The sequence below is a fragment of the Nipponia nippon genome, unplaced genomic scaffold (genome assembly GCF_047370975.1).
Source record: "Nipponia nippon isolate SJK-2023a ecotype South Korea unplaced genomic scaffold, ASM4737097v1 scaffold_11, whole genome shotgun sequence".
Classification (NCBI taxonomy): Eukaryota; Metazoa; Chordata; class Aves; order Pelecaniformes; family Threskiornithidae; genus Nipponia; species Nipponia nippon.
Genome location: NW_028262302.1, coordinates 4,381,490 through 4,397,637, shown reverse-complemented (window position 1 = coordinate 4,397,637; position 16,148 = coordinate 4,381,490). Strand labels below are relative to the sequence as shown.

The 16,148-nt window shown below is 36.5% G+C and overlaps 1 protein-coding gene across 2 annotated transcripts in view; it reads left to right on the top strand.

The window, feature by feature from the left end:
- The window catches only part of SLC25A21 (solute carrier family 25 member 21), a 260,447-nt gene that overhangs the window by 136,543 nt on the left and 107,756 nt on the right, over nucleotides 1–16,148 (top strand). For both annotated transcript variants that reach the window (XM_087747230.1, XM_087747229.1), the window contains one exon: nucleotides 10,552–10,600. In XM_087747230.1, coding sequence (XP_087603356.1) covers nucleotides 10,552–10,600 — 49 coding nt within the window. The remainder of the gene's footprint in view (nucleotides 1–10,551; nucleotides 10,601–16,148) is intronic.

The window sequence follows — 16,148 nt, the reverse complement described above, 5'->3', positions numbered from 1 at the left end:
TAATCCTTTATGAAAGGCCCTAACCCAAAATCCAGAGAATTTGAAGAGGTGCTCTCCATCCATCTCAGTGGTTTTATATAATGCCCTGTGCGATCAAGTACCGATAACTGGAGTCATTTAGCATACACTCTAGCTACTGTTAAACAGCTTTTTTCTTCCATAGTTTGATGATACAAGCATTTAGTGCAGCCCTGACTACTGGGCCACTGTAACATACAAGAACTGCAGCAATGACAGAACTTTCTCCTTAGTCAAAATCCTACTGGAACTGGTGTGCTTTCTGTGCTAGGTAGAGAGGTCTCTCAGTAATGGGATCTATGTAAAAAAAGGGTACTAGGGAGGGCAGGTATGTGACTTTATAACGAGTGCCACAGCTCCTGGAAGTGCAGCACACTGTGCTAGCCAAAGAGGTGCTTGCTTGCCTGCCTTTCAGTTTTCTTTAGGATTCCTTGTTATGTGATATTTACTCTTTGCAATGTTGAGTAGTACACAAAGAACCATAATTAACTAAATCTAGGCTCAGGAACCATTCCATTTTGACTCTCCAAATATTGAGCAATTTGTAGTTTTTGCAGATAAATCCAAAATAATATTGCCTCAGGTAGTATTTCCATAGCGAGACCAAAGATTTTTTTGAAGTCCTGTATTTAATATTTTAAATTTGCATTTTGTTGCAACTCTTGTAACAGTACAGTCCTTAAGGACAGGTCAGAAGGCTTATAGACTGTTGAATGTGTGACAAAGAGGCCATAAAGAATCTGGTCAGATGTAGCTAATTAAAAGTAAATGAAGGACAGCTGCTTTTTATGTTTCCAGCACATCTTTGATCTGCTCTACCCCTCAGACCTCTGTGGACAAGGTAGTTAAATACAAACTAGGAGGCCTATTTTAAAGACATTAAAACCCTCCGGGGCAATCGAGTGACAGTCCAAGCAGCCATAAGCTGTTTGCTTTATTCATTAGAGAACTTTAAATGTGTCAAGAAATAGAATAATGTCCATGCTCTTAGATCAGCATTAGCAATGAAGATTACAACAGCTCTGGGACATATGAATGGGCAAACTTCTTATGAAAACAAGTTTATTGAGAAGCATTTTACTATAACGGCAAAGAAAATATAGGTTACACATTTTCATTGCAGGAATATTGATTCAATATGCATTGAAATATCTAAAGCTGTAGTGGCACAAACATCGTTTAGCCCAGTGCTGACCTCAGTGGTCCCTTCAGTCAAGTTTTAAAAAACTTCCTTTTCAGACACACATGATGGAAAGAATATGTCATATGTGAGTGACATAATAGCACGTAATACTTGCTGAAGAATTTATGGAGAATTTACACAATATATAGCCTTTCACTTGTGTCTAGAGACTCAGATACTTAAGTTTGTAAATTGCAAGTGTTTATTTTATAAGTCCAAACTTTAATGTCAATACAACATCAGTAAAGGATGTAGAAAGACTAAATAAAGAAAAAAAAAATCAGTTAGCTATATAAACAACTCTTTATTGCTAGTCATTTTGGAAAAAGTGACTTTGCCCAAAAATATTTGTGAGTCCAACTCAGTATATTTTTTGAGAATTGTTTGATATCTTAATTTTTTTATCATTATTATAATTGAAACAGAAATTAAGATGAAGCAAATTCCTGTAACATTCTAAATGGTAAATTATGGAGATACATGCCGTATTGCCTCAATAATATTTAAGAACTTAGAGAAAATATTTGCTTTTTTTTTATGGTGTGTACTGTGTTTTGCTCCATTATCTTTTGTGTCGGTACCTAAATGTTGCATTGTTTGACTGAATAATCAAACTCTCCATGGTATTTCAGGCCCACTGGAACAGCTATGATATTTTAAAATCAGGTAACAGTATGAAAAGTCTGGAATTTTAAAATGGCCATGTCGACTGCCTTTTTGACTATGCCATAAATGCAATTTTCATAGGTTTTACCATACAAAGAACATTTCTACATGGCATTTTACCGCAAAAAGGCTCTATGCGAGTAGTGCAGTTGGAATTGCTTGCCTATGAAAGTGCTGTATCCTATTAGAGTCTGGAAGAACCTGTCTTCCAAAGAGATGTAGATGTAGTAGAAGATCCTCTGTGACTAGCCACTGATTTTTTCTGGGTGATTTGACATTTCTTCATAGTCTTACTATAGATGTATTTAACTATACATAATTTAAAACTAACTTCATCCTCCAAATTGTCATAGATTTGTCTAATGGCAGATATGTAAGTATTTCTGCAGTCAAGTCATAGACATGAGGTTAATCAAGTTGGTAGGTCGGTGAACCAAGGACTTAATTTTTTCTTTTTAAAATAAGCAGCAAATAAAAAATTCAAATTAAATGGGAAGATGGTCTTTGTTTTCACTCAGCAAGCAATACTCCGAGAATATAAATCAGCATTGAGCAGTTTAATTGAAGCACATTAAAAGATTCACTGAGCTGTATTCTAGGCAACAGTAAGTATAAAGATATGGTTATTGCTGGCAGCATGAGCATAATATGCTGATTTGGCTGATTGTGCCAAAAACATTGTGAAAAGCAAACAATGAATAAATTTGTGTTAAATTTAGAGTAGTTTGTGTACATACTTTGAACATTAAAGCTATATATTTTTTACCCAGAGGCAAGAAATACATTGGTAAATTATTACAGAATTTTGCTCCATATAAGATAGGTACATGTTGTGGATTGAGGACCCAGGGTTTTGTCTAGCATACTTACATCTGTTCCACTCACATTGAATCTACATGTATCAGCTTGGCTGTCTGTTAGACTGAAAAAAAATAGCCCATACTATGGTAGAACTACTGTGAAATGGAAATACAATAGCTTGATAGGACCATTTATCTTCAATTTAAAGATCCAATAAAATAAGTCAAAAAGGGAAATAAAATATAAGAATAATCTTAGGTTTTTTAACAACCTTTATTTTTTCATTTTTTTCAAACAGAGTACCTGGGGCATCAAGACAAATACTAAGACCTTCACAATATGTTCCTTACTAACAAATGCTGCATTGCAAATGTTGATTTATTACTACAGTAACCTCTCAGTACTTGTATATGCCTGTATTTTCACAAGGTGAAATTTGCCCTTCCGAAGGCTATAAATGCATATAAAGTTTATGCACGTGGGCCCAGGAATAATCACAACTTATGTTTGAGTAGCTTGTATTCATGGCATGACTATTTAAGAAGATCCATACCATTTTCTGTCTTTATTCACTTAACTACTGCAACCCAATTTTCAAGCTCAGCAAAAATCATAGAATGCAATTACTTTTCTCTTATATTTGCAATAGAACTGAACAATTTATTGTCTGGTAATAATAATGCTTTCTTTAGCTGGGCAGGGAGCAGTGAAATCATGCAGATACTAGAGAAGCATTGTCAGCACCAAAGATGAGCAGTTTGAACTGTCTGATGTGAATATTGAGCATGAGCACATTTCTAGGTCTGTGGACTGGGACTTGGGAAGCTGAAGGGCATTTACAGCTGAGCGACAGCCAGTCTAGATGACATGCTGCCCGAAACACTCTTTTCCAGCTCCTGTCTTCCACACATCTAGGATGTGATTCTCCAGCACTTGAGTAACCTTTACTTGAAACCTTGAAGATTAAAATGCTAGTTTGCTATTGTCCTGGTTTCAGCTGGGATAGAGTTAGAGCCGGTATGGGGCTGTCTTTTGGGTTTAGGATGAGAACAATGTCGATGATACACTGATGCTTTGGTTCTTGCTAAGTAGTGCTAAGCTGTTGCTAAATAGGTGCTAAGTGGCGCTCACACTGGTCAAGGACTTTTCAGCTTCCCATGCTCTGGGTGCACAAGAAGCTGGGAGGGGGCACAGCCGGGGGCGGGGGGGTGGGATGCTGACCCAGACTGGCCCAAGGGCTATTCCATACCATGTGACGTCATGCTCAGTATGTAAGCTGGGGGAAGAAGAAGGAAGGGGGGACATTGGGCGTGATGGCGTTTGTCTTCCCAAGTAACCGTTACGCGTGATGGTGCCCTGCCTTCCTGGAGATGGCTGAACACCTGCCTGCCGATGGGAAGTAATGAATGAATTCCTTGCTTTGCTTTGTTTGCGTGCACGGTTTTTGCTTTGCCTATTTAACTGTTCTAATTTATTTTACTTCAATTATTAAACTGTTCTTATCTCAACCCACGAGTTTTCTCACTTTTACCCTTCTGATTCTCTCCCCCATCCCACTGGCGGGGAGTGAGCGAGCGGCTGCGTGGTGCTTAGTTGCTGGCTGGGGTTAAACACGACAGCTATACAATCAAGGAGCCTTTATGAATTCAACACAGGCTGAATTGCTTTCATGGAGAGAGCTCCAAGAACACTGACCACTTTCAGCACAAATGCTACAGGCCAAACATCAGAAATTTCCATCTGCTGTTTAAGTCCTGGGGTTTTTCAAAAGCCAGATAATCACTGTTCCCAACCCTGCTGTTCCTCAGTTTCCAGATAGCAACGCTAGACTGACAGGTTGCATCTATTAGGGAACACTGTCACCTAACAAGATGTTGAGCATGACCCAGCTCCTCCTGTAGGCATGCCTTCTTCTAAAATGCATTAGGTAACGATGCTAAACCAAGAGCTCCTCCTGGGATTAATTGAGATCAGCTAACACATTTTTAAACACAGACATCCTTGTCCACACCAAGGGAAAAATCATATTCAACATCTTGTTTAATTAACATGTTTTCTAGTATATTTTCTCAGTGTAGACAAGGTCTCTAAGGAAGAATGACTCATGAATGCAGCATTGCCATTATGGAGTACTTTTTGGAGTAACTTTCCATTTCTCCAGATTTTCTAAGGAAAGCACTGATTTGGCTCATTACCTAAAAGGTTAATTAATGTTTGTGAGGAGCTCCAGGGTACCATTAGTTAATCCCATACCACATTGCTAAATAGAATCCTGGGCAAGAGTTAAAGTAAGTGTCACTTTCTTCAGTGAAGGCTAATATGTAGATCTTTTCCAGCATAGTCCATGCATACTGCTGTATAGTTTTCCGAGGAGCCTACTTGACACATACTACAACTGAGATGGGCACAATATGTGACTGCCTTCCTAGGAAAAGAGCGGGCCTTGGCTGCCACACATATCACAGTGAACCTAGCCTTTTGTGGACTTTTCTGAGGGTGATGTACCCTTACAGAACAGGTAGAAGCTTTATGTGTCTGTGAAGATGGAGTGGTACAGCAGGCTACTAGAAATTAGCCTGTGTAGAATTGACTGCAGGGATACTTTTTTCCAGGTATTGATTATTCTTCAAGTAATGCTGTTGCAATCAGGAAGAGGTTCCATGCTTCATCTTGTCAAATAAAGCGTTTTAGCCAACAGACAAGCAGATTTAATAGGAATTTGTCATTGTTTTTATTAGGATACAAAGATCAACACAAGATTCTTTCTGTCAGACATATATTCTCAGGAGGAAATGCATAGTACATATAAAATATTTATGATCATTTCTTACATTGTAACTATATCTATGTAAAAGCCAAAATAAATACCAACTGTTCCAGCTATACAATATACAGTGCCTGATGTGTTTATTGCCACATTTTCTATGACCAGTCTCCTTTCTGTTGTGTTTCTCCAGTGACTGTGTTATTCCAGGGAAATGAGTAACACAAGGGGAGGAGGGTGCATAATGACTTCTGCGCTGTAGGGGGTTGTCTGAACTAACACATGGATCGTGGTCTACATGTCTTGAATCTGTGTTGGAATCTGTGTTCAGGGTGTATTATGCAGAAAACATGTAGAGGGTGAGCTGCTCACGTTTCTTTGAAAGACAAATCAGTGTGTATCACAGGCACTTCACACTTTTCGGTTCGTAGTTTTGAGGGTCGAAGAAGAGCTGAAGGCAAGAATTTGTCTCCTAAAGAGGACCAAAGCCACAATGATTCTATTTTTATCTGTGCTATTTAGCAAGTATTGTTAGCTAGGTTTCATTTTTTTTCTCCCTATTCAGTGAATAGATGGAGTATGGAAACACTTCGGGAGATGAGGAGAGCTATAATCTTGTGCTGCTGAAATCTCAATCTTCCAGTTTTTGCCAGATGGATAATTAGAGTACATTTTAAACAGAGCCATAGTATTCTCAGGCCATGTTGTATGATTATTGATACAAGATTTGTGTTTGTGATGGAAGAGAGAAACAAAGAGCAAAGGAATTCAAAATAACCACCAGTCACCAAAATGTTTGCATTGAAGAGATGTACATGAAGATTGCCAGTTTGAAATTTTAAGTGTGAATCTTGTAGAGGGAAATGTAATGTAATCCATAATGGAAAACAATTTAAAACCAGAAGATATTAGTTGGAAAAGGGAAAATGCTCTACTGAGGAGGGTCGGTTTGGGGGTCAGTATTTTCTGTCCTTTTCTTCCCTCCATGGGCTCAGTTAATGAGCAGAATGTTTTACATAATAGAATTCTGGACTCCCTCCTCGGTTGTTGATATTCAACTTGTATATGCTCAGAGGATGTCAATGATGACAGCTGGTTATTTCTTCAAAACACAGATTTTGATTATGTCTTGTTTTATGGTTAGCATTCAGTTTTCACCAGGAATGTTTTAATGTTGGACTGACCTAGTAATTGTTCTTTCCTGTATTTCCTTTGGGCTCTTGTTCAGCTAGTTGGATCTGAGTTGTTTTAAACATAATTAGGCCATCATAAATCACTCTGGGTTAGTTCACATGTGATATCACCAAGGAGACCCGATGGGACAATTAGAATATGTTTTTGGACAATCTATCTGTATCTGTGTTAACTACTTTATCATGAAAACAGAGTTTGTAAACAGTAGTCTTTGCAGTGTGACAAGTTAAAATATATTGCACCCTGATATATCTGTTCAGCAAATTAGATTTTCATAGTGCTAATTGAATTTGTCACAAAGCTGATGAGCATTAGCTAATGAAAGAGCAATATATTTTATTTTATCGAGCGCATCTCAGAGTGCTTGTAACTTAGGTGGGCCACCACACTTTCTGGGCAGGCTATCAAGTAGGATGTTGTAATGATTTGCATGACTACTATAGTAGATGGAAAAATGTAGCTTGTGTTTGTAGCTGTTCCATTAGTGTCTTGCACAGTGTGCACTTCTTTGGTGCTCTTCAGAGAGCTGTGTCATAATCCCAGCATCTTTTGAAGAGTTCTGTCTGGTGAAATCAAGTAACTCTACACCATTTAAAACCTAGTGCGTAATTAAATGATGAGACAAAGGAAAGACTGAGAAAGGCAGATAACCAATAGAATCCTGAAGTTATCAAAACAGAGCTCTTGCCAAGGACCTTGGAATTCATCTGATTCAGTTGCTGGAAAAATGCCTGAATTAAAAACTATCCTATGAGGACCAAGAAAATAGAGCCAAATTCTGGCACTGTACAGTTTTCTCCCAAAATGGACATTAATGCTGCAAAAACAGAATAGGGTGAACAACCCCTGGCTCCATGCTTGGCCCCCTACTGTAGGCTCTATCTGCCAAAAAAGATGGAATAGAAGATCAAAAACAGAGTGGGGGGGAGTGGAGAGGAGAAGTTGGAAAAGGAGGGTTGTTGGAAAGGAAAAAACTCATAGGCTGTGCCCCCTGCCAGCATTGAAACACTCGACTGCAGCTCCACTTGCAAAGCACCTGTTGGCAGCTGTTGGAGTAGTTTATAGGTGTTGGGACAGAATCAGGACAGAAGACTTATAACCTGTGTTCCCTGATGTGACATGTGATTTGGCCTTATTTTAGTAAAATAGTAGTCATTCCTGGGCAATAATTACAGCAATAAATATACCTGTTCAGAAATAATGACAGCTTTTGCTTTGTGGAAAAAATATAACAAATAATAAATTGCATGAATTTGAATGACTCTCCTTACTACTAATATTAACATTCTTTGGCTGATATCACCTGTGTTGTCTTCCTTTTATCCAGAACTGAAAAACAAAACAATGTTGCATGGAGTGGAAAGAAAATATGACAAAAAAATGGTCATAAATATTAACGTGATACTGTCATTCAAACATGGTGGCAGGAAGCTAAGTGTAAGGGGTTATCTGGCCAGTTTTATGTTTTGCAAGCTTTATACATTAGAGTGGAATGATAGAAATGTAGGAAAATTGTATATGTTAAATTAGAACTCTCAGGAAGTATTTTATGTCAAGAATTCAGTTTAAACATTTCAACATCTTTGCAAACTTTCATGTAAATTGCTGTTCAGATACATTTAGTTGAGAATTTTAGCATTACAGTTTATGCTGTCCTTCTGTTACTAACTCCAAAGATTACTTGTGTTTGTGTACAAAAACTTTTCCAGTCCTTTGTTGTTATATAAATAGATTATTCTTCGTTAAGAAAAATATATAACATTTATCAATAATGTATGTATTCAATATGCAAAGTATATCAAGCAGAAAATAAATGGTTATTTTAAAATATGGATATTTATTATAGGCTGAGCTAAAAACTCTTATTGCTTTTATTGGCTAACTCTCCTTTGACTATAATGAGAATTCCCCCTCTGTTAATGCTTTGGTTCAGTGTAAAAGGCTTACTTAGTTAAGTACCTGTATTACTCAGAAAGTTTGGATAAAGTTGAAACAGAAAGTAGATAATGTTTTGGAATTTAATCCTTTCTTATATTAACTTAAAAAACCCCACAGTTTTCCTGTTCTACTTGAAACACTCTAACTTATTAGTTCTAAAATAATTGAAATTTGAAACTTTAAGCCTTCCTTAGATTTATATTCAGTAATGAATAAAAGAACTTAAATTTTTGACACTGCAGTGTACGCTACTCAGGCAGAGCCTGGTTCCTGCATGAAGCCCACCAAGAGTCTGTCTCCATCAAGTCTGCCAAAGAATAGGGCCAAAATGCAAATTCCATTAGTTCAATAGTTTGTGTGTGAAACATTTCAAAATGAGATTTTCACTGTGTATTAGAGTAATTTCTTTGCCTTGCCTAGAAAGAGAAAGTAGTTGAGTAGCCTCGCATGTAATAAATTTTCTTAGGTATTAGAGACTGTTAGCTTTAGTGACACCTGAGCTCAGCCATATTCTGTGCCATTACAATAAGAGGACAGGATCTGGATCTTAAGACAGTGATATCTGAACAAGGAGAGCATCTAGTGGAACAGAAGCATGTGCTTAATTTCAGTAGGACTGTGTGGTATGCATAAAGAAAGGAATTTACAAATTTTTTAACTTGAATAAGAATGCTTTCCTGAATCAAGATTTTTAGAAGTTTAGCCACGAATCACCAAAAGACAAATTCTGTATTACAAAAGGTTTGTGATTGTTTTTGCTATAATAATAAATAGATTAAATAAATGCATTCAAACATTATAGTAAGTATAGTCTTCACAAACTGTTTTTGCATATTGTAGCATTAGATTTATTACTCTGGATAAAAAGAAACCGTGGATGCTTAAGAGTCTTAATAAACCAGGGCACAGAAAGTTCAAAAACATGATAATCTAGTATCTTGGACATACAGATACGTATTTTCTCAGTATTTCAAAATCCTTTGAGATTTGTGTAGTTGTTTTTATTATCTCTGCAAACTGTCAGATCTCAAAAATACACTTTTACTGTGATCCTGATAAATACATCTTTTTATTGTATGTTTGCTGTTTGGAAGGAGGGTGATACATGAAATGGACAGAGGAGTAGGCAAGCCTAGAAAATTTAAGCAAATACAGAGAAGCTCTGAAAGTTCTCCCCAGGTGGTGCATGCTGGGGAGCATCAGCAAAATGTGGGTGGTAAACTTCTGAACTTTTCATGAGATGTCAGGCAGGTGGAAAAAAGTAATGGAACCAGCTTTGAAGCCAGTGGTGGCAGGTGCGTTCGGGATCTTCCAGTTCTCTTCTTTTTTGGCATTCCTCCCTTGCTATTCACACCTGCCATTCTTGGACATGGAAAGTCCCCAGCATGTGAATTTAAGTGCTCATGATGAGCGGTGGAGCAGGAAGGGGAGAAGCCAGGACTATGCGTCAGCATCAGCACAGAGCAGGACAGGATGAAGAACCAGTAAGGCTGCAGCTCAGATAGCCAGACCAGGAATCAGCTGTCATTTTAACATCAAATTCGTCTGAGCCCCCAGCACTGTCTTGCATAATAGCAGTGTCTTTAGGGGTTAGTCTTACATGACAAAGAAGCCAGTGCCAACCTGAACTCCCTTCCTTCACTACTTTCAGCAGGACTTAATGTATTTATTTATGATGCCAGTCAAATGTTCCCAATGTTCTTAAGTCAGAAAACTGAGCAAAAACTATGATTAAATTGATCACATAGCTTCAGTTGTCACTTTCCCCACTATAACGAACAACTAGCTCCATTTACTGTCTAAAATCCCTGACGGTTCCAATATACTACAGAAGAGTATGTTTAATTTACAAAGTATAGAAGTACTGTATCATCAATGATACGTTTAGGTTTTTACTTTTCAAACTTCAAAAACTATTGGAGTCAATGAAAATTAAACTACTATTTGTACAAATGTTTATTAGGCCTTTTTTATTATTATTTTATAGGTCTTGTAGAAATTTGCCTGATGCATCCCCTTGATGTAGTGAAAACAAGGTAAGATTCTGCTTGAACAGGTTTTGTTGACACTGGAAGATACCCAAATTAGGAGCTGTCAAAAAATAAAATGCTAGAACTTTTCCAAGTAAGATAACTTGTGCCTTTAATAGCATTTATATTTACTTACCTGTATCTACAGCATTTCACAGATGGAATTTGAACAACATGACATATTCCTGATTAGAGGTCATCTAAAGGTGTTAAATCTGTTTTATGACATGTATTTTTAATGTTGTAACAAAATCCTATAACATGAAGAGGGCTAGAGTTAAATTCGCTTACTATATGTATCATCTGAAGTAATGCTTTTATATGTAATTGGGAAATACCATATTGCCTCCAAAATAATTTTCACAGATTTTTGAGACCTGATAAAAATAATAAAATAAGGTGTTCCATATTCTTTCAATAAGCTAAGTAACTTTATGCTTTTATCTTTTTTTATCTTTTTATGTGTGTCTCTTTTCTTTTTTGAGTATTTGCGCTTATGTGAGTATAAATGATTAAGTGACCTGGAAAATTTGGTCAAATGAGGTTTTTTAATGCTGATTATTGAGATGGAAAAAGAATAGTTGTGTTTCTAGTTTCTTGAATATATTCTTGCTTTTCTATGCTTATTAGTTTCCATATCAATTCATAAGTTACTGTTACCATACATGAAAAGCAACCGAGAATGCAGAAGCATACAATTAGGAGGAGAAAACTTTTCATGCCATGTGTGTAACACCCAATGCCAATAATTTCCATATACTGCTCCTGGAGCTGTATGTAGGTCTCAGTCATGTAGGCAGAAAATCTTCCCTGGGAGATGAATAAGCCCCAAACAAGAGGACAGCTGTTTTTCTCTGGAATATGCTTGAAGCAGTCAATTATGACTTGGGATTCTAGTTCCAGTTAGCCAATGTGTGAGCTTGTTATGGATGTATTTTTGGCTTCTGTTTAAATCACATTCTGGGATTTGCCTAAGACCTTGAGATACACTTTTCTGCAGCTTTCATTTTGCAGAAGGAGGCCCTCTGTCTGTGGTGGTTGCCCAACACCAGAGGATGGTAATGCAGGCTCCATCTGCATTAACTGCTGCTGAGGTGCTGTAGGTACTCCTCGGGGCTTGGAGTTTGCTCAGGCAATTCTTCTGTATGCCTTCATAATATGGGATATGTTGATTCATATAGAGGCAATACACCTGGTAGTTTCAATAGTCCTCTCTGACCCTCCAAGTACCACTGAGACCTTGCTATTAAAACAAGATTTACATAAAAAGATAGAAATTAAAGATTCAGAAACAACAGGGTACAAGCAAAACAAATACAAGAGCAAATTTAAAAGAAAAAAATCTGTCTTGCTTTGCTGTCCTGTGGTCCTCGTGGGATGTGCTTTAGTGACATCATTTTGGCACGTTGTGCTATAACTCACTTATAGCTCAAGCTTTTGGTGTTACCTCTTCCTGTTTTCCTCTTTGTACTAAACCAGGAGTCATGTTCTTCTGTAGTATAAATGTAGCATCAGTGATTTACTTCTCATGTCTTTGGTGCCTTTGAGGCTGTCATCCCACACATCCTCATGCCTCCAGTCACGGCTGAAAGAACTTAATACATATCCTTAAAATCCCTCATGATTTAGGACATGCCACGTATCATATATCATAAAAAGCATTATTTGCACATCTGTTCTGATAAACTGGCAATCAACAGATGTACTTTCAGCTTTCTGATAGAAACCACGCATACAGTGGACTCTCAGAATACACGGACAGATTTTGCCATTTTTATTCCAGATTTTACTGGTTTTGTCATACTTTTAGTAGTGAAAATGCTAACCAGATCTGAATCTGAAATTGAAAGCATTAACAAGTGTATGGGGATGTTCGTGAAGCTGTATCAATATAAAAAAAAAGATAATAAAAATTAGGAATCCTTTAAATGTGAGATCTGAGTCCATAAACAGTGGAATTAAAGAAGAAAGCAGGAAAATATGAAAGAACAGCAGGTGTGCAGGAGAAATCAGATTATGGATCATGGTGAAACCAAGGGGCTGAATCAAGTAAAAAAGACATTAAGCAAATTTCTTCATTTGAAGAAACTTCACGTGAAGTTAACTCAACTCTTCCACTGAGTTAGCTGCAACTCTTTGCAGAAGTGGGCAGCACCCAAGTGATAGTTATTCTGTGTTTTGTTTATGCAGATGTATTCAGAGATATTACACAGATTTTGTAGTAACTTTTCTGCTGATCTTAGCAGATGTTAGTACTTGAAAATACTTACATTTTGAAAGCCAGTGACAAAACCAAGAATGGAATATCCTTTGATCTCATCCATCATTCCATTCTATGTTCCTAACATCATGCCACTTCCTTTCGTTTTGTAATGATCCAGATTTGCTGTAGCAGATTAATTCTTTGATGGCCTTGGAGAAGTTCAAATGAAACATAGTTTTTAATTCTGAACTTTGGATTTAGAATGTTTTCTAATAAGTTTTCATTTGCTTTATCCCTTTGTTGCAGTGCCTCTAAGCACTGCAGTGCACTTTCGCTTTTCCAGCATGGTATTGATAATCTGTCATTTCCTAATCACTTCCAGCTATTACAGTTTTGGTCGTTTGTTTGGTGTTTTTTTCCTTATGGTTAGGTAAAAAGATGTATAAAAGCACCATTTGTTGCCTAATTTTTATGGTGTTTTGAGTTTCCTGCCTTTTTTCTATAAAGTGTTTGTTTGGTGGAAAGAGTCCTGTGGCCTTTTCAAATTAGTGGAATCTTATTTGATCTAAGTTAGCATTTTGAAGGAGTTTAGGGAAGATGCCAGAAGTTCACATCTAGTGGACTGGTGGCTTTGCGTCTTTGCTTCGTTGATTTTTTTTGTGGGTGTATGTTTTTAATAAAAAATTGGAGAATAGAAAGTTCCTGTCAGAAATTACTTTGAAACCCTGGAAAATGGTTTGGCTCTTTTGTGACAACATTTTGCAATCTGTTTTCTGTGTTTCATAATTTTCTATTATTCTACAGTAACAATGCTAGACTTGTTTATCTCCTCACATCAAGGGAAGAAAATATATATATAAAAATGCATGTTTATAAACTATAGACAAGCCAAATGCTTAATGGAGTGGTTTTTTGCTAAATGTAGATTTGAAAATAATTTTATTTTGTTATCTATTAGAATACCAAAGACCATTACTTTAAGAAATTCATGTGAGTGAGCTAGCTACGTGGAGATAACTATGATCCATTGGTTTAGCTCTATGAATCCCACTTATTCTTTGAAATAAAACTCTTGCCTCATTTACAAGATATATTGGTATAGTTTCTGATGAGAGACTATTAAAAAAATTGTGCTAAGCTTTTAATGTCTCAGTGTAACAGAGACTCTGTTAGCTGTTTTATTTATCAGTTACCCTTATGACAAATTTAGCCATCTGTAGATTAAATAAAGTCCTGAATCCCTGTTCTTGTCCTCCTAAGTACAAGTTTTACAGAATTTGGTACAGGTGTATATGTGAGCAGGGAGAGCAAGAGCAAGTAAGAGTTTTCTGGTACAGATATAGTCAAGACACAGAAAGTCTACTTTTTGATTAAGAAACCTAGATGATCTTTCTTTGCTGGAAAGTGAGGAGAAAAGTGTCTTAGTCTGAATAAAGAATTGGTTTTGCTTACTTTGGGCTCTTTTTTGGGTCTTAAGTGCAACGCAGGCTGTAATGTCATTTTCATCCATCAGACTTACCAAAGAATGACAAAAAGGTATGCTAGATCATGATACTCAGGACAAGACATTGTCATATAAGTTACTTTAAAATTAAAAATAGTAAAGTGCTTTTCCAGCTAGAGTTTATCCTTTGTGTCCTAGTGGCATATGTTTTGGCTTAAGCAAATGTACAAAATTCAGAACTTAATAATGTTTTATTTTTGGAAAATTAATACTTGTGCAACAGCCCACAGGTGTAGCTGGTGAGTGAAAGGGAGAGAATTACAGGGAGCTGACTGAAGTCAAGGGAAAGCTGATGTTGTTTGAGGGATCAGTCAAGCCTGACTGATAACTGGAGGATGTTACTGTGGTCTGTCTGATAGCTCCAGGTTGTCTTCTGGTGTGGTCCTATAGCCTTGAACAGCTTGAAGTTTCAGGGAAAAAAATGTTCATTTTTTTAATTTCTCTGCTACTGGATTGCTGGCATAAAACTGACATTTTCAGGAGCTTGATAACCTCCGAACTACATGTGCTAACATACAATTTTCCTTGCTATTACATTTTAGCATCTCAAAAAATGCATGCAACCAAGAGTGATATTACAAAATTAGAACTATGACTAGAAATAAAATTTTGGCTAATATTTTCTCAGGTTTATAACTTGATTACCTTTACATGTGCCTTCTCTTTTTCATTGATTATCATCAATATTTATACAGCTGAATTTTAGTGACTCCACTGTTCTTGAAAACAAATTTCAAAGTTGCCCGTGCAAGTATTCATACAAACTGTGAAACATATATTGAAGTAGAAATAGTCATTTTGGGTGTAACTTGGTATTGTGTAGTTAGGAAATGGAAACCATAATTTGTAACTTTTTTTACCAGTTTTCTACATGACAGAATTTAATAGAAAACACATATGAAGAAATGTATGATTAAGTGCTTTCAAGTAATAGAGAAAAAATAATAAGACATCACCAAAACCTTTCAAATACATAACACATCTGAAAACATTTGTGTCTGAAAGTCCTGTGAACAGGAAAAATGTTATGTGGATTAGATGAATCATTTACTTATCTCTTTCATTTTGGCAGTAATTTAAGATCACTATACATTTTGAGACAAATATTTGAAAGAAAGATGGTTTCTCTCATGCAGACATACAAAATTGTGCTCCAGATCTGTGTTGACTTCAGTGAAGATCAATTAGTTCATACCACTGGAGGATTAAGGTTTTTTTACTTCTAGACAATATATTCAAAGAGTGGTAAATGTTATCATAAGCCACCTACCATCTAAAGGACTTGGAGAAAGTCTAGTTTATTATTTTATCAGGACAATCATCAGGGTAACTTGTGTCCTAACAAATTAAACATATATTCAACAGGCAGTGTCTTAATACTTCTCTGGATAATTCAAATAATGACAGTTCCAGATGATTTTAATTTTTTTGCTTTTTATTTAAACAAATCTTCCATTTTCAGATGTAAATGTGTCTTCATAACATAGCCTCACATTGGGATAGGTGTGCAATTTGGAAAACAATGCCTAAGAGAGACACAGGAGGCATTCTTTCGAAAGCATTTGCTTCAATTTATCAGGAGAATAAGTTAATAAGTATAGCTCGTTTTCCTGATCAATCTATTTAACCTCCCTGGTTTTTTTCTTAAAGCTGTTTCTCACCTTTGGCAGAACGTGGGGAAGATACAGTCCGTGTTGCTTCTACTTTAATGCCTTTTTACACAGTTCAGCGTTAGATCAGAATCTTCACGTCAACAGACTTTCCATCTTATGTGTGATCCAGAATATCAGCATTAAAAAGATGAGGCCAATAATTCACCTTAGAAACTTCGGAGAAAGTTTTCATCT